We start from the raw sequence: 20,539 nt of genomic DNA, 5'->3' as shown, positions 1-20,539 counted from the left end.
CAAAGATTGATGTAGTCATGTCAAAAAATTATAGGACAAAACTTGTAAGAATTTTATCAAAGTTGGGATAATCTGAACATCGAACACAAATGATTTTAATTGATGGAGATCATTGATTCTATGAAAATTGACTTAATATATAAAAACACTGCAAGGGGAAAGCATCAAAAGCATTTATTATTACCATGTGAAGCAGCTATTATATCAACTCCATGACAATTATTAGTAGAGAAAATTAATTAAACATGTAATCTGCCTTTTAATAGAAACAATTCACTGTTAACCAAATAGTTTTATGTAAGAATATTTGTTAATAAAGGCAAAATAAATAATAAAATTAGAAAATTATCATCTTACAATCTTTAGTAAAACTAGTGATTCGGATGAGAATCATAGATTATCATAAAGCTATTAGGTTAGTGGCTAACAAATGCAATTTGTGCTGATTACCACTGTTTATGTTCCTTCTCTTTCAAGATGCATGGTGGTCATAACTTTCCCAGTCCCTCAAGGTTAGGCATAGTCCTGTGACTTGGTACAGGCATGAAAGCAAGGGTAACTTATGGGCAGAAACGCGGAAGAGCCACTCCACACTTGTCCATTTCATTTTTTCCCTGCCTTGGTGATTACAAAGAGTGCACTGATATGCAGATATAATTCTGAGTCACTCTACAGTGGAAAGTTGCAGAATTTGAATGAATAAGAATTTTTTTTTTCCATTTTAAGCCAGTGAGATTTTGGGATTATTACTGCAGTGTAACCTAGTTTTTCATGACTATTATAATGGGAAATTGAACACTTGACTGTGCTAAACTAACATCATAGATACAATTTTCTAGTAACAAAGGAAAACATCACTATTCAATGAAGAGATCAGAATCTCATTATCCTCATCAAATGATAAATCTTAGAATCATTGATGATATTTCTACTAGGTAAGAAGTGCATCTGATGGAATACAATATGATGCATATATCATTAATGTTGTATTCTAGCCAGAAAAGCTTAATATTAACATATGATCAGACCTTAAAATTTAACTTCTAGTTCACAGGCTATTCAGGGGATAGAGGAATATGTTAAATGACACCACATATCCAGAAGGTAAAACTAATGACAGGACAACCGGCCTATTTTCTTCATCAAATCAGTGTTGTGGGGTGGGGTGGGGGGATTTGCCTAATGGCTTTTTTAAGTTTTTAGGCATGTAAGGCAGTATGATACAGTGAAATACAGGCCAGTAGACTTTCTTATGTTGCTTATCATCATATCCCTGGACTGTAAGGGATCATCATATCCCTGGACTATATTCTTAAATAGAGATGTTGAGTAAATATTTTATAAGGATGAAAGAGATTGGAGCTTAGTCTGAGTCCTATTTTTTTAAAGATTTTTATTTATTTATTTGCGAGACAGAGAGAGAGTACGAGTGGGGTGAGAGGCAGAGGGAGAAGCAGACCTCCTGATGAGCTCAGGGGCTCCATCCCAGGATTCTGGAATCATGACCTGAGCCAAAGGCAGATGCTTGACCACCTGAGCCACCCAGGTGCCCCATATATATATATATATATTTAAAATATGTATAGTATATATATATATATTTATTGATTTATTTGAGAGAGAGAGAGAGAGCATGTGTGTGCAAGAGACAATGAGCAGAAGAAGAGGGAGAGGGAGAGGAAGAAGTAGACTCTCCTGCTGAGCAGGGAGCTTGACGAGGGACTCTATTCCAGGACCTTGCTGTAATTTTGACCTTCGCATCTATGGGTAGCAGTTAATTACCTATAAAATGAGTTGTTTAAAGGCTTTTGAGGATATTTTCAGCACTATTAAGCTGCAAAACTAGGATATTTAGTTATTTACATTACTCTTGCCATTACTACATTTGATGCTAGTAATAGAATAACCTTTTGAGAAGAGTCAACCATTCTGGAACAGGAAATATTTATTTAAAAAGTAGAGAGTGTCTTCATTTCCAATTGATATTCCAACAAGGTTTTTGAGAACCTGACAAGTTAATTTTCACATTTATATTGAAGAACAAAGGGCAAGAACAGTCAAGATATTCTTACAGAAGAATTAAGTAAGGACCATGAACTACCACATAGGAAGATTTATTTTAAAGACATATGTTTGTACATCAATGGTGAATAGACTGGAATAGAATTAAGAGCCCAGAAACAAACCTATACATGTGTAGAAACTTGACAAAACAGTTTTATGGTACATAGTAAGGAAGGATAGTATTCTCAATAAATTAGGAAGAAAATAGAAAAATAGAAAATAGAAAATTACACCCCTAACTAAATAATAATCATCATCATGGTAGATTAAAAATTAAAATGTTAAAGAAAAAATTATAAAGATTTATAAAGTAGCATAAAAATATTGTCTTGGGTTATGGAAGAACTTCTTAAAATGCTGAAGACACTAAACATAAAAAAAAATTGTTAAATTAGATTACACTGAAATAAGAACTGTTCATTAAAAGATACAATAAAAAAGAGTGGAAATAAAAGTCAAAATCTGGGAGAAGATATTTACAACACATAAATCTTACAAGTTCATGGCCAGAATAAAGAAATATCTCCCATGAGTCAATAAAAAAGATAAACAATCCAATAAAAAAAAATTAAATTTGGCAACTAACAGGTGCTTAAAAAACATATGCACAAACATCTAGAAAACCCAAACTACAGAGAAAACCCAAACTGCCAATACACTCAATTGAACACTCAATTTCATTAGCAATCAGAGAAAGGTGTAGAACTTCAACCACAATTGCATATATCCTATTAGCAAAAATTAAAAACTATCAAGTTTGGTAGAAGATGATATTAAAGGAAATTGTCATACATGCCTCCATGAATTGATACTACATGAGTCCACTTAGCTTAACAGCACTGGAAACTAGTCACTTGTGTCAACATAACTATTTATTCCAAAAAAAATTTGTTTATGAAGACTTTAAGCTAATAAATAACTTCATTGTGTCAAGAAATTTCTACAAACCAACATGTCCAGACAAATAGCCTACTCTTCCATGCAAACACAAACTTCCCTGGGTAATCTGCTGCTCACTTGGACAAACAACTCGTTTATAAAATAGTCTTCCCGTTATTGTGTCCACCATCCTTAATCTATCGTCATGAATTTTTCCCATTAAAATTATTTCTCTGAATTAGAACGCTCACCTTAAAATTTAAGTCTAGACACTCAAATCTTCTATTAATATTTCCTCCAGGATATTCCTTTCTGAAATATGACTAAGATTCAGTCAAGTTGTTGTCCTCTCTTTGTGAAGTCAATGTAATAACTTTTGCTTAATCAGTAGACTATTCTGGTGGTTTTGGGGGGACTTGACAGTCAATTATCCCAGCAATTTAGCATTACCTAATAGGCTTAAACATGAGTCTGTAATTCCATCCCTTGGTATATATCTTAGAGAAACTCTTATAGAAGGAGACTTGTACAAAACGTTCTTAATAGTTGCTGGAAACAAATGAAATAGCCATCAACAGTGAAGCAGTATATAACCTTCCGTATATCTACACAACAGAATGTTTTACAGTAATAAAAATAAATTACAATTATACCTACCAATGTGGATGAGGAAGAGGGAACTTGGCTTCTCTTCATTACCAGTCAAAATTTGTAAAACTTAAAACCCAGCTAACACATGTCTTTACTTATTCTTCAAAATCAAATACACCTTTGTTCTTCTGAATACTGTAACTCCTTTTTTGAATATTTGACTGATAGAAAATATATCATGTAGAGATGTTCAAAAAAGTCCGTGTTATATTAAAAAAGCAGTAATCTTTTTTTTTTTTGCTTTAAAATCCCTTTATTATTTCCCCAAGTCATCTGACATAAAAAATATAGTTTTTCCTACTCTGAAATAATTCTGTTCTCTAAGATTCTCATCAGTCTCTTATTCATGCTTTTACTATGTGGTCCCATGTTCCCAGTCACTTAGTGTTTTCATTCTGACATATCTCTCTGTCTTCATACCCTCCTTCAATCGGGCTATCACTAATCTGAATTAGCCAAGATTATTAATCAAAGAAGTTATGATGAGCCACAATTTCTTGATCTTGCTTGGTGTCTTTCTTCCAAACCAGGGTTTATAACAACTTTACTTTCTTTTTCACATAAGGAAGTCAGGCATAACCCAATCAGCACAATTATTTCCCTGGTCACAAGAAAAGACTCAAAATAAGCATGATGCCAGTTCAGAGTGATAAGATGAGGGTCCGTTTTGCTGGGGCTTTATAGAAATCAGCGGTATTGCTCTTCTGAGAAAGTCACCAGAGGACAGATCTTCTCTTGCTTTGACAGAATTAGGTACAGATAAGATTCTAGGGACTGCTCCGAGCATTTTCTACAATGGGGGAATTCCGCTGGTGAAATGCCCAACAGAGAGAAGGGTAGAACTAAGAGGATAATAGAGAAGTAGATCAAGTGCTGCGTTTGAGCCACTCCTGAAGCATGCCTCTTTAATTACATGAGAAAAATAGAATTATTTTCTTTTTATTGAACAAGTCTGCATGTAGTTCTTTATTAATGACAAACGCAATATCCTAATTGGTAGGGACTTTTTTCACTTTTGAAGAAAATATTTCTAAAATGGATTACCTTCTTCCTAGCTATCTTAAAAGTCAGTAATGATAAGGGTCATAATTCTTTCTCTTGACAACTAGAAAACATAATTATGACTGTTCATTATTTTATTTTAGAAAGTGGAATTATTACTATTTGAGCCTCCACTAATGGTCAAGAACACTATAATTTTAAATGTAATTCATTCCTAAACCTTAGCTTATAATATCAAATAGATATATTAGTAAATAAATCATAATTAAGTCTAACTAAATATTATTCTATCACAAACAAAAGTTTTATTTGCCCTTCAAACAAAAATCTGTTTGATTTATTCAAATCCAATTCTCACCCGGTTCCTAAAATTCAATTTAATATTGTTAAAGTATTAGTATTTGTGGAATACATTCATTCTATCCTAAAACATCAATTGCTGTGAACTCTTTGAGAGACACTGCATAATTAAAACGCTGGCTACTAAATGACAGAAAAACTGCAACTTTTAAGTATTTTCAGTATTACACCAATAGCTGCAGACTACATAGGTCCAAGGATGATTTAAAAACAAACAAACAAAAACAGGATGATATTCAGACTGTCTTGGAAAAGAGGACATACAGGCATGCATATATATATATAAATCCAGAGTTTTTCAAGGAATAATATGGAGAGTAACGAGCACTGAAAATTTGTATCATTGATTCATTCATACCACATGATGGGTGTGTATGTGTGTGTCTGTGTGTGTAAGGGGATCTTTTTTTTATCATAACACATGGGGACAATGGTTACCATCCCCAGGTCGCGTGAGCATCATGATCAAAGTCCATTAAAATAGACTCGGAAAGACTGCTCAGATTCTTCTGGTTTGTTGTCTTATATTTGATTTTTTTTAATAAGTGGTTATTGCCTGGGGCTTTTAAATCTTCTTATTATACAGAGGCTTTATTTCAACAACAGTTTTTGGGAGGACATTTGACCTGCCTACCTAGAGCTAATCTGTTATCCATTGACTGGATTGTCCTTTGCCTCTGTACTTCTGCATCACTTCAAGGATGATATTGTTTGAGAAAGGGTGTGAAAAGACAAAGAATCTCATGTTCAAAGTGAGGGGCAAATGAAGAAATTGACATTAAAATTCACTTTCAATTTATTGACATTTACCAGAAATAAGAAGGATGTATTTAGCTCAGACAAAATTCAGAAGTGTTACTTTATGGGACGAGGCTATCATCATTTCCTGCATCACACATGAAAACTTTCCAAAGTAGGTTGACTGTGTCTTTATAAGATTGCCGTATTATTTATAGGTGATCATAGAGCTTCCTATCCTGATTTATATCATTAGCATATTTATGTTCTGCAATAAATACGTGTTAAAATCAGTCAGTGTATATATTGAAGAAAAAATGTATGCTAAGAGAATCACAGCTTTTCTCCTTCTCTTAATGTGCAATATTAACTCTCTTAATTTGATGAGACAGAAATATCTATTTTGATGATGAACTACCCTTTAAAAAGGGTGTCAGATTTGACAGGTGTCTATTGTGTAACAATTTGCTTTTGAGTAACAAAAACAAAGACAAAAAAGAGAAACTTATAGCATAAGGTATGCCTTTAGAAACTGTAATACTTGTGCCATATAATGAAAAACAATAAACCAAACCTCTCTAGGCAAGAGAAAATATAGTCAGCACCATTTCCAATTTCAGTAAATGAAGATATTGAGTTTAATTATACATTTATGAAGAAAATGCACACCTATAAAATTTCCTTTTCAAAGCCTACAAGGTTGGTTTTAATATCCCATCATTTCCCTTGAGTAGCCCCAACCAACATTCTTTATCACAAAGTACAATCTCTGCATTGAAAATACATATTTGGGATATTTTCTGGTTTAGCTCATGTCATGAAACACAGTGTAGATCCCTACGGAGACATCTTGCATCTAGTAACAACAATTTGATATAACAGGAAAAAAATTTCAAAGTATTTTTTAAAATAACAAAACTCTTAAATCTCACAGCTTCAAAATAACCTCAAATGTACAAGTCTGATTAAAGCCTATCATTATACTTGCTTTGCTAAATAGAATACAGTATTCTCATATTTCATCCAAATAATATATCAACATTAAAGATACTTGGAAGACACTCAGATTTGCTCATTCAGATTAGAAATCGGAGCCAGGTTTTTAAGCATTTAAAGAACTGTACCAGAAATCTATTAGCTCACGAATACATGGCTGTGGGATTCATGAAACTGAATAAAAGATATCCGGTCTCTTCCTTTTTCTCTGACTTTACATAAGGGCTACTATGCTATGATTTTTAAGCAATAGCTTAGAATGACATCTCCAGAGACATAAAATCCTTCTGTATTTTAGTCTGCCTTTGTGTCCTATCGTTATAAAATCAACAGATTCTTTTAGCGGATTGTTTTCAGTTGCCATGCTCTGAGAATCTTAATATCACAACAACTGGTACGAACATAATTTATTAGTGACATTTAAAAATAATCACAGATTCATATTTTGCAAATTATGTGTTTAAAATAAATTAGCAGGATATAACTGTATTAGTCAAAGTCATTCTGGTTATTACCTCTAAATGTAACTAATATCAGCTGAAACGGTTAAAAATTAGAATTATTTAAATGTTTTCCATTATTGAAGACACCACCACTTGCCTTTATTCACACCACTGCAAAATTGAGTTAAAATTTATAGCTATAAGTAAGGGCAACTATAACTACTTTGTTAGAATACAAACTATATAAGAATCACTAGTCCTGACTTCCAGGCTTTATACAAATGCTGCCTTATTCTGCAATTTAATCTCACTGCGATACTTTCTCCACACGCATAATAGGAATGAATACTATATTATTCCTATTATTTTTCTCTTTGGAATATTGCAATATCCAAATAATTTTATAAAAGATCTCTATTTTGACATTATATAAGAAAAGGAAGAACTGCATATACATTTAAAAACAGTATTTTAAAACCCCTGTACTAAAAATGTATTAATATTGCATATCCTACAATAATTAAAGAAATATTTTTTTTCTTAAATTAGATGGAAAAAAACAATGATATGACTAGTAATTGGTATTTCTTAAGGGAGCTCACCTGCAGAATTAGGTCATTTGCTAGTTTCCATGGTACCACATGTGTAAGGTACTTTTCATTTTCCTGGATGTATCATTCATACTCAGAGATTTTAAAGTATAATATAGAGCATTTGGGGTTCCGGAGGAAAAGTACAATTAATTCAATAATGCAATAGATAGCATCTTTCCTCTCCTTCCCCAAATGCTATATATTGACACTTGATTTTAAGCCCTTTCCTTTTCAACATATCTATAGTGTGTTGTTTAAAAAGGGTTATCAATCATCATTTATTGAGTGTGGATTATGGTGAAAATTCATCAAGAAAATGCTAATAAAATATATTAAATCCAAAAGGATATAAAATAAATACAGGGTGTTACATCAATTAAAAGTAGAGCAGGGGCGCCCGGGTGGCTCAGTCGGTTAAGCGTCTGCCTTCGGCTCAGGTCATGGTCTCAGGGTCCTGGGATCGAGCCTCATGGCTTCATGCTCCTGATGCTGTTGGGCTCCCTGCTCAGCTAGGAGACTGTTTCTCCCTCTGCTTCTACCCCTTCCTTCCCGTTTGTTCTCTCTCTCTCTCTTTCTCTCTCTCTCTCTCTCTAATAATAAAAAAAATGAAATCTAAAAAAAAAAAAAAATGTAGACCAAAGAAATGGTTGACAAGTCATGTGAACTCTATGGATAATGGCAAAGAACTGAGGATTGGGCATAAATGAAGAGAAAAAAATAATTCTAAAATTCCAAACAATTGGTTCAGAAGTTACAGTGACCAGTTGACCAGGCAAATACACTTTTTTCCTGGATTTTTAAATATTGTGGTAAAATACACATAACATAAAATTTGCCACCAGTCATTTTTAAGTATGATTGAGTGGTATGAAATACGCTCCTAATGTGTAACCAGGACCAATATCCGTCTCTGGAACTCTTATGCCTTGTGCAAGTTACAAGGTGTAAAACTGAAACTCTATACCCATTAAATAAAAATGTCCCATTCCTACCCCAACCTCCAATCTATGTTTTTTTTTTCCTCCTTGGTTTCAATTACTTCAAGTACATCATATACATGGAAACATATAGAATTTGTCAATTTGTTATTGGCTTATTTCAACATGGGTGAAACTCTTCAAGTTTCACCCATGTTGTAGTCTGTGTCAAAATCTCCCTCCTTTTTAAGGCTGAACAATATTCCATCGTATGTATACACCCCATTTTACGTATCCATTTATCCCTCCACGGACACCAGGGATGTGTGCATGTTTTGCTATTGTGAGTAATACTGTTATCAACGTGGGTATACAAATATGTTTTCAAGACTCCACTTTCAATTCTGTGGGTATTTACCCAGAAGTGGAATTGGTAGATCATATAATTCTATTTGTAATGTTCTGAGGAACTGCCATAGTTTTCCACAGCAGCTACACCATTTTATATTCCCACGGACAGTGCACAGGGGTTTCAATTTCTCTACATCCTTGTCAACACTTGTTATTCTTTGTTTTGTTTTGTTTTTAATAATAGCCATCTTAACGGTGTGAGGTTGTGGGGAAATATGCCTTTGAACACTTCCTCTTTCTTATAATGTGTCTTTTCCAATGGATCCCATAAACCATTCTAGCCTGGGTCATTTGTCCTCTCCCTGTCACTCTTGCTCCTCTGCATGAATATTGTCAGGGCAACATTCTTGCACCATCGGTAATGATGAAAATGTTCTATGATCTGCGCCATCCTATGCAACCCTTAGTCATATGTGGTTACTAAACATGTGAATTGTGGCTAATGATATTGAGGAAATTAAGTTCTGGTTTTATTTAATTTATTTTTTAATTTAAAGCTACATGTGATAAGTCGTTATTACATCAGCTAATGCCTTGGATTCTATTTCTTCCTGAGCTCCAATCGTGTATCCAACTGCCACCATGACAGATTTGTCTAGATGCACGAAGTATCCAAAATTCCGCATGTTCGATGCTAAACTCTATCACTTTCTTCAGCTCAATGCCCAATTTGGTTAATTCAATAATATTAACTTTGCCCATAATGGAACTATTCAAATTACCCTATACTCCTCACTCTGCTTCATGTCCCATATCCATTAAAGAAAGTACACATCATCATTTCTCACACAATATTACCAACAACCTGCTTTTTAAAGAATTCTCAAGGGTAGCTCATTGACATTACAGATGAAGTTAATATTTCTTAAAGTCTTCAAATGTCGCCTTTCTGGTGAATTTCTCAAATCTAGCCAGAAGCATAAACTCCATCTTCATTCTCCTCATAACTTGTTCATATCACTATCACCTCTTTTAGTATGTTACATTGAAATGATTTCCTTACCTGTTTACTTCTTTGGACCCACTCCCATGTAATAACTGTTTTTGTATTTCAAGTGTTTTGCTTCATCCTTGGCTTATAATAGGCTACTAAAATACTTAGATAACTAATAACAATTTATGAGCTAAATGTTGAAGATTTAGAAACATAACTAGAAAAGTCCTAGGTAGAGAGGGAGAAATAAGCCTATTCCAAAACATAAATCCATGGAGATTTTTATTCACTTATTAAAAGATTAGCAGCTCAGATTTATATTGGTATTTCATTCATGTGTAGTCTTTGGAGAAATTAGTTTGGCTTCTATGATAATTAAAAAAACAAGTACTATTTTTAAAGGTAATTATAGAAGATAAGAAAACATCTCCAACATCAAGACAGTATGTCCTGCCCTTCGGCAACTTTATACTATACCACCTGACTGTCATTGAAGCAATGATGAATTACACCTTTTAGCATCAATATTGAGTCTCTCATTCATTACTTTCTTAGGTTGCATGCTTTATATCAAAAAGACAAATGCCGACATAAATTCATACTTTGTAAAAAATATATTTTTAAAAAGCTACAGGACAGCATTGGAAAGCTACATACTAGGACTCATAGCTCTTATCCCATGTGTGAGTGCAGTTTATTTATTTTCATTTTTTTATTCAGAAAAATAACACCATTGATAGACTCTTAACTTTTTAATACTTAGGAACTATAATTTAATTTTACATATGTCTTATTTGGGATCTATAGCAAAGGCCTAGAATGTAAAGTTACTCATTTGTGAAGGATAATAGATTGCATTACATGAACATTTGTATTAGATGTATATGCTTGTTATATTTATTTAATTAGGCAAAATAAATATGTGATTGTGTTATAGTGCCATGTACTGAATTCAAATTTTATTGGGAGGAATAAGGAATAGTATCTTCAATATTTCAAATTACTATAGATTTCTTTAAAACGTTTTATAATTGGTATATCAGTAATTGTGTTTTATCATTTTCTAAAGTGTTTCTCCCATTTCACATCAGCTTTTCAGAATTCACAGCGACAGAACTTATACATAACTGGATCTTTTTATTCAAAATCCATTGGTAATTTCTATAATATCTCACTGTTATGTAAAAAAGGAGTGTACTAAATACATGATATACTATGATAATACCATTATTATTCTTACTGAAAAAATATTCCAAAGGCCTTGATCAATCTTTTACAAATTAAATTATATATTCTCTTTGTACACACTAACCTACCAGTGTATTCTCAGCATTTAATCAATTAGTTTAATTGTACACTTTCATATCTAACTTATGCAGGTAAGAGTCTACTTTCAAGACATCAGCACTCATACTTTTTATTGTGTTAATAATTATACTCAATTACATCCATTATTGCATTTCCAGAGAAAATGTATACGTTGTCTTTCAATCTCACAGAATCCCAGTGAGGAAAGCCCTTATGAGTGTATTCCTTTTTGATGTAGAAAATAAAATAAAGTTTTACTACATTAAATAATAAGTTGATAGCCAATGTAGTAAAATCTGGGCTCCATATATCCATATATCCTAGTCAGCTCCACCATATTTTTATTTTTATTTGGTTGTTGATCAATGAAAATTTGACCTTAAAATAAATTATTTATTAAGTACCTTTTGTTATGGTTCCCTAGTTTCTCCTACTGGTAAACTAAGATTGAACTTCTGAAAGCACAGTTTCTTCCCCTGGCCTATCTCTCTAACATGAATGGTCACCATAAGTAAACATGATGATTAGGGAAACAGTATCAACAGTAGATAAATATATTTGGCCATGAAAAGTGCCACAGGCCACTTACTTCTGCACTTATGCATGATTTATTTCTTCACAGAATGTTTTCCATCATCCATTTAATGGGTTAGTATCTGTTTACATGTGAAATAAATTTGAAAATAAATGTGGAACCGGTGGTAATGTCTGTGCACAAATTTGTGTATTCTTTCAAAAGGTCTCTGACTTTCTGTGTTTTACACTAAGTGCTGACTTCATAAATATGTTCAGCCTATGTCCTACTCTACTCCACTCCCTTCTTGTCCCATCCCTACTTCCCAACATGCTCTTAGAAGTTGTGGAGTGGCCAAGACATCACTGTGTGTTTCCACTTCTCACTATACATCTGATATCACTAGGGTCTCAAATTATTCATTCCATAAAAATCCAGTGAACTCCCTGACCCAAAGGAAAGCATAAAAAAATGGAGAAAATATTACTCTTCCATTGCCCTAAAGTCCTCTAATGCTTCACTTAAAAATAAGTAAGTAAACCTAACTTTAAGTATCCAGAATATTTGAATGAATACACACATCTGCACACAAACACCCTCATCTAAATGTATGCAGATATATATACTCATTTAAATAGGTACATAGATATATAGATATAGATATCTATTTTTATCTATCAATCTATCATCTTTAGAAGTATTAAGAATATACTTAATATTTTGAATACTAAGGAACTATTTTCCTTAGTAAAGGGGGCACTTCCATATTGCTATATCCAAATAAATATGTATATTAAAGGATGGGTACATTAAAACTAAATCAAAGAAGTGAAATAAATTTCAAAGCAAAGAGGTATAAATATAGTTAAGATTTAGATATTTTGAGCTAGGAGAATTTTAAGTAAAATGTGGTCCAAACTCCTCTTATTTCAAAAGTTCAGAAGAAATAAATTCACAGTTTTTTAAAAAGCTAGGGTAGACCTAGAATCCTAGTCTGTATTCTGAGTTCATTCTAATGCCATTTACTGAGTTCAGTTCATTATATCACATTTCCTGTTCATGAAAGAGAAAAATAGCCGTGTAAAATTTCACTAAGAAGATTTAAGAATGATTCAATCTTTCAACTAAGCATATATAAATATGGATTATTTTAAATGTGCTGAAATGCCAATATTCTCTATAAACTCTATCCCCAAAAGGGAGGTTATGACAGGTTAAACAAATAGTTGGTAAATGTAAAAATTCATATGATGTCATATGATGTCAGAGATTAAATTTATTTACTCCATATTGTACAATCTAATTTTCTCCATATTATAAACTCACAGCTAAGAGTTTTAAGAAAAATGTAGGTACAATCATTTAGTATAAAAGCATTTATTATAAATGCAGTCTTTTTTTTAAAGAGCCATTTTTCTTTTACTGAAATTAAAAAGTACCACCGCAAAAACCGAGTCTCTTAAATACTGAAACAAAACTTTGAAGATACAAAAATTCAAAGACACATTTTTACTGCCCTTAATCAAAGGGTGTACTTGAGAGTATACCACAAATCTACTTTCAGATGAATAAACAACTCTAATTGTTTTATCAAAGATTGATCTTGAATACAAATTATGCTGTTGGTCAGTATGATCTTGATTGAGTAGTTTATCATCTTCACTCCTTAGTAAAATAACAGGAGGTACTTAAAATCTTTTCGAGTATATTTTATAAATGAAAGTATAAGATTTATCTTGATTGATTATTTTCCTTTTCTCCATCTACCAACAAAAAAGAACAAAACTTTCCTAACTTGCTCATGAATGCTGTTATCTCCTACCTTGGTAATGGTTTCATGAAGGTTGAAAAATGGATCCATTTCTTCAATTTTTGCTGTGCGTTTAGGAAAAAGGGCCTCAGAAAGAAAACTTGGACCCTGTAGAAAAATCAGAAAAGAAACATTTAAAACTCTTCATTGATTTTGTTTTTCAAGTGCTTATTGGATTTTCCTTAAAGATTCAAAAGGACTCTAAATTGCTTTAAGTTTTCTGTGGATTGTTGGCCTTAATTCTACTGATCTAATTAACCCAATTGCAGAATACTTATAAATTAAAGAATAGAATTCTAAAACTCTTATTTGTATTTACAAAATTATTTTATTTTATTCAGAGGAGGTGATTCTTTGCAGTCCCCCCTTTTTTTCAAATGCAAACTTATATGTAGAGTAAGATATCCTGATGACAAAATCTCTATCTGAAACCCTTTCTCTGATTCATATATTAAATTTTATGTTTTAAGGCTGGTAGGATGGCATTTTTTTTTTGTAACACAATTACCATCAAAAAAGCCGAGGTAAACATGTGCATGATATTTTAAATATTGCAAAACTCACTTCAAAGCAATAGTAAGATATTTTGGATAGATAGGTCTCATGGTCCACGTGCTTCCAATAAAATGATAGCATGTTGGTTGTGTCAGAACATTGGTGTTGAAAATGCTTCAAATTAATCAGAAAAACTTTTTTTTTTTTAATCAGAAAAAACTTTAGTCATTTTGTACCTCTAGGTGTAAACAAACCTCAGGATATTAGAAGACACAGGATGCTGACCATGTTAGTATCTACTATCCTCTAAATATTCATGCTTATTAAAAATTCCTGTATTTAAATCCTAATCTCCAAAGTAATTGTATTAGGAGGTGGGGCATCTGGGAGAGGATAAGATCATAAGGGCTTCATCCTTGTAATTGGGATTACAATTGGGGTAGAAGTTTGCAACCTACAAAGAATCCTCACTCCATCATGTTGGCACCCTGGTCTTGGACTTCTTATCTCCAGAACTGTGAGAAACAACATTCTGTTGCTTTCTATGCCATTCAGTCTGTGATACTTTGTCCAAAAGGACAAAGATGTTATCTAGAATAATGCTCTTGTAGTTATCGACATTATTAGCATCCCACAAGAGGACTATTACTTACCATATAAATATAGCTTTTACTTGAAAACCTGAAGTAACTAGGATTTGTGTAGAAAATAGAAGAATTGGGTTAAGATATATATGTATATATGTAGACTACTGAATGATAGATAATCTTTCTGAAGGCTTTCATAGGGAAGAAAGATGAAACCCAATCCAACCAGCAATGACTACAACAGGGTAGCAAATTTAAACTGAATTCTATTAGACCTATTCAATAGAGCTGTATATTAGAGCAATCTAGCAGCATAGACTATATAGATCAATGATGAAAAAAGTTAGGATGATGTAATGATGGACTCTGAAGTCATATAGATGAGGACAAAAACCAACATATTAATAATTCCCTATAAATTAAATAATTATGTACTCAGGCATACTCTTCATCCCCTATTTGTACAATATTGTGATCAAACAAAAGTAATTCAGCTATTTGCTCCAGTATATTCCCACTTGGGATAAGAAAACCATGAATCAACCAAAAAACATATCTATATAGGCAAACAGAATATTTATAAACACTTGCTTTATGTTCCCCTCCTCATTTTGGCTTGTAATCTAAAACTAATTTGCCAGAAACTGCTCAATCCCAACTAGTATTCCACTTTTTATGGCTTACCATAAAACCACACAACTAGGCCAAAATATCATAAATATCCTTCCCTAGTTTCTCCATTTGGAGAGTTTACTAAGACTCAGTGTTATGGGTTGAATAATTCATATGTTGAAGCTCTAACCTTCAATATCTCAGAATCTGATGTTATTTGGAAATAGATCATTGCAGATGCAACTACTTAATTTAGAATAGGGTTATAATGGGGTGGAGTGGGTAACAGATATGCACACAAGGAGAAAACCATGTGAACATGAAGGTAGAGATTGGAGTGATGGTTGACAAACCAAGGAACTCCAAAGATGGCTAAAAAACCACAAGAAGCAAGGCAAGAGGCTTGAGATGGATTTTTTTGTCACACATCTGAGAAGGAACCAACTCTGATACCACCTTGAACAATAGATGTCCTCATACTCAATCTGTGGTACCTTCTTACGGCAGCCCTGGGAAACTAATACACTTAGGATGCAATTCTTCCTTACTGCAATAGGTCTCATAAACTTAAATTTGTTTATTAATAAGGTTTTTTGGGGGGCATTTTGGACAGTCAATATAGAAATATATTAAAATTTTGGTTCTGCCACTTAATTATGTTATCTTAAACACTTTAATCTCCAAAGGATTAGTTACCACATCTAAAAAAACTTAAACATCGTATACTTCACAGAGATGTTGTGAATGGTCCAATACCTGCCATACTAGAGAGCTTATATTAATGGCATTGATGATGAAGCTAATAGCAATAAACATCATAATGATGCTGGTAAGGGTGGCAGTGATATGGTGGTAATTGCAGTACGATGGTCAACTAAAGGAAATCCAAAGACCTCTCTATGATCCTATGAAAGGGCATAATTCACATTTAGATAGGCCTATTTTTCTAAAGAGAGATATCTTTGAATCAACTTTAATAAAAGAATGGCATGAATAATTTGCAGCATTCATTTTCATTTAATAACTTAAGCCTGAAGTCCTTAAAAAGTTTGTTTCATGAGTAGTTTTAAATAAACTTCTTGACATAATTTTATCTTATTAATTTTCCTACCAAAGCAAAACTTCATAAATAGTGCAAAGGTAAAATAACAGCCCCCCTCAAACTGAGTGATCCCATACAAGATAAATAGGGAATTATAATTAATGAGGTTTTTATTGAACTTTAAATTATTTAGTAGCAGTATATGTTAATTTAAATTATCCATTATGAGCCTTATCCTCCAATGTAATCCCTTTCTCTGTCTTATTCTTTCACCTATTTCTTGCCATACCATTTTTTTGTTTCTACTCCCTCATTTATTAACTTAAAAAGTATCCATGTGCCCCTTCTACATGCCATTTACTGCACTAACTGCAGACATGATCCTTAATCTCATGGAGTTTAAATAATGGATTTGAACACACAAGACAGCAAATATCACTGTCTTTGAAAGTATTACAACGTTACCATTCTGTATATGCATACACACACACACACACACATATAACATTATTATTCATAGACAGGTATTTATATATCCTGACATAAAAATAAAGAAAAGATTAAGAGAGGGATATATGCTTTGTGAAAGTTTTCTACTACTATTATATTAACTCTGAGTGATGGCTGTTTAATAATGGTTCCCATCTGGGAATGAGAGGGAAGTTAGGCACCACTAACCACTTGGAAAGGACTTTTGTCTAGAAAAATTATTGATTGATTAAAATAAAGAAGTAAATAAAAATAGATGAAAAACTTAACACTATATGTCTGCCACCTGCAGATCATAATAAAAATATTACAGAAGAAGGGATACTGATAAATAAAAAAGTCTAACTAGGATATGGGGTAAAATTCCATTTGTCACTCCAGTCACAGACTTACTTGTCCTTCCTGTAACATTCAGCCATATTTAGGACACTGTCTTTCTTTCAGCTCTTTTGTCTAACATCACTGAGTTGATCCTGCTGATTCTTGAGTTGCATATTATTCTCTCCATGAAATGGATTTCCTTTTCTTTTTTGAATCTTACTGTCATTTTTAGGTGGTCTACTCTCAGTCTTCTCTTTTCCACAAGCTAAGGGGTTTTATCTACTTTTCTGGCTTCAACTACCATCTTCAAAATGATGATTTCCTAATCTTTGTCTCCAGATCAGATTCCTGTTTTTAGTTCATCATTTTGTTTGTTTATGAAATCCTTCAGATATATCAACTTATGCTCCAAATCATGTGTTTCTATTTGTTGCCTTCATTTCTTGGATGATAGCATTATATCGATATTTTGCCTTTATTTATATATATATATATATATTTTTTTTAAATTTTGTGCCGTTCTTGGCTCCAGCGTCTCTCACCCTTTGTACCATAGAGTTACATTAGCCAATTCCCTTATAATCTATATATTTAGACAATTTTCTACAAGTCTTTATCTATTGCTATAGTCATTTATTATTTTATCCAAACTCTGGTCCCTACTGACTAGAGACCAAAGTTTAAAATCTTTAGTATGATATTTCACAAACAAGTCCTAGCCTTTTTTTTTTCTTTCACTTTAGAACAATTCTTTCTTTCCCATAAGCTATTTTTATCCATATAGCTTCTGGTTATAGTGCAGCAGGTTATTCACCAAACAGGACCCACCCTTACTTTTACTATCTCTGTTCCTATACTTATGCCATTTCCTCATCTGCCAGAAATGTTCTTCCTCCATCTGGTTATCAGGTTTCTTTCTATAGTTGCTTTCCTTGATCCTCACCAACCCATCAGAGTTCATTGTGCTCTTGTCAGTGTTTTAATTCCACATTATATTTACTTCTACTTATCATTTATCACATTGTGTTTCTGTCATACTTCAGTTTTCTCTACTATACTATGAGCCTTTTAAGACCTGGGATCACTTTGTATTAAAATAGTGAAAACTGACGGAAAACCTTGAGTAAGTCATGAATTTCTCAATCTTAGTATCATCAATCCATAAGGATGAAAAATGTAAACATGCTGGTCCTTCTCAGAGAGTTCATGTCAAAATTAAGCAAAGAAACAAAGTATATAAATGTGCTCAGGAAGGAGCAAAGGACTACCTTAAAACTGATTTTTTACACTTGTCACGAATTGCTCTTGTTATGTAAGCAAAGTTAGAGTTCTGAAATTAAAATTACTATAAATACGTGCTGTGTATTGAACTCCTTGTGAAGTTTCTCTTCTACAATCTACAGTTGTTAAGACTTATAAACCATTTCTGTAGGACAGTAAGTCCTTAGAGGGCTTTGAATACAGCAAGTTATTTTTTCAAGTGTGTGCTGAGGATGGTACTCATTGATGCTTATAAGGGGGGGGGTAAATTTTAAAAAGATATGATAGGAAACAGGGAGTTTACATAGAAGGCTATTGCAGTACTAGAGTGAGAAAATGTGAACAATCGCCAAACTGTGGAAAGAGTGGAGATATCCACTGACAGATGAATAGATAAAGAAGATGTGGTATGTTCTCCCATATAATGGAATATTACTCAGCCATCAAAAGGGATGAAATCTTATCATCTATATTGACATGGATGGAACTGGAGAGTATTATGCTGAGTGAAATAAGTCAATCAGAGGAAGACAATTAACATATGGTTTCACTCATATGTGCAATATAAGAAACAGTGCAGAAAATCATAGGGAAGGGAGGGAAATTGAATGGGAAGTCATCAGAGGGAGACAAACCATGAGAGACTCTTAACTATAGGAAACAAACTGAGGATTGCTGGAGGGAATGTGGGTGGGGGGAATGGGGTGACTGGGTGATGGGCATCAAGGAGGCCACATGATGTGATGAGTGCTGGGTGTTATAGGCAACTGATGAATTACTGAATACTACATCTGAAATGAATGATGTTCTATATACTGGCTAATTTAATTTAAATTTTTAAAAAAAGCTATAGGCTAAACCAGGACAGTAGTTGTAGAATTAGAGAGGAGGGAGTCAGTTTGATAAATGTTTAGGATAAAATGTCTAAAATAAAGTACTTGGTAATTAATTGGATGTGTAAGTCTTAAAAGGAGCCTAGATTGCAAGTATTTCCAGATTTGATGAAATGAGTGGATACAAATTTCATTAACTTAGAAAATATAGAAACACATGAGAATTTAGGACAAAAAATAAGTTTTAAACATTTGAAGTAAGGTATTTGTGAGATATCCATCTAAATTTATCCCAGAAGACGAGTGACTATTATTTCAGATGTTTTTGGTTCAAGACCAAATTCTAAACTGAAATAAAAAATAAAAAAAAATGTGTGAGAAAATTTGAGAAGCATGCACATAATAATCAAAATGTAAAGAGGACCATACATAGTGAGTGTAGCACAGATCTCTGAGTAACAGCGAGATCTCTGAATGGCACCTATACTTAAGGAAAAATAAAAACAAAATCTATGAAAACATTATAGATAGAATAATCAAAGTAAACATCATCATATGAGTTTGATTTTATGAGACTCAAAAAGATAGAGAATGTCTGAGAATGAATAATCAATGCTTCAAAGGAAGTAAAGAAATACAATAAGATGAAAATCATCTATTGGAAGTCACATTTCAAAGACTCCCAGTGCCTTTTGTCAGAAGAGTTTCTATGGATTAGTGAGCACAGGACACAATGCAATCAGTTGAGGAGTAAATGTGAAAAGTGCAACATTATGAACTACCTTATTCTCTCTAGAAATTCATGTTAGGTTGAGTGAAAAGTTAAAAAATATTTATCACTACCTGAAGAGAATAAAAGAACCAAGGCAAAGTGTATTTGTTGTTTTAGACAAGATCGATGTGAACTTATTTTTAATGTGAGAGAAAGCATCCGGAAGGTCAGATGATATTTTTTTTAAAAAAAACATGAAAATTTTAGGGAAATAAATAGATCACAGTCTTAAAGGGAAGGAATTACAAGCTCAGGAAAATTACCCAGAAAAATGAATTGTAACTGGAGGAGCCATTGGAGAGACAAGTGTTGAAATGAGGATAAAAATATGGTGGAAGAGTGTTAGTGCCTATACATAGGGAAGAAAACACTCAAAGGTTATATTCAATTCATTTCTACAATAGATGGAGTTGACCAGACTTTAACTTACTACCATACCAAAATACACCCTTTGAATTTTTTTTGGGGGGAAATAATCATTTAAAATATTTAGTTCATGTAGGTGTAA

General features: G+C 32.8%; 1 protein-coding gene across 4 annotated transcripts in view; it reads right to left on the bottom strand.

The window, feature by feature from the left end:
- Positions 1-20,539, bottom strand: part of NAALADL2 (N-acetylated alpha-linked acidic dipeptidase like 2) — a 1,187,116-nt gene that overhangs the window by 129,607 nt on the left and 1,036,970 nt on the right. For all 4 annotated transcript variants that reach the window (XM_038583938.1, XM_038583935.1, XM_038583936.1 and 1 more), the window contains one exon: positions 13,633-13,728. In XM_038583938.1, coding sequence (XP_038439866.1) covers positions 13,633-13,728 — 96 coding nt within the window. The remainder of the gene's footprint in view (positions 1-13,632; positions 13,729-20,539) is intronic.

This window comes from Canis lupus, chromosome 34 (genome assembly GCF_011100685.1).
Source record: "Canis lupus familiaris isolate Mischka breed German Shepherd chromosome 34, alternate assembly UU_Cfam_GSD_1.0, whole genome shotgun sequence".
NCBI classification, from domain to species: domain Eukaryota; kingdom Metazoa; phylum Chordata; class Mammalia; order Carnivora; family Canidae; genus Canis; species Canis lupus.
Note: the sequence above shows the minus strand (reverse complement) of the source record. Positions and strands in the feature narration are given on the sequence as shown.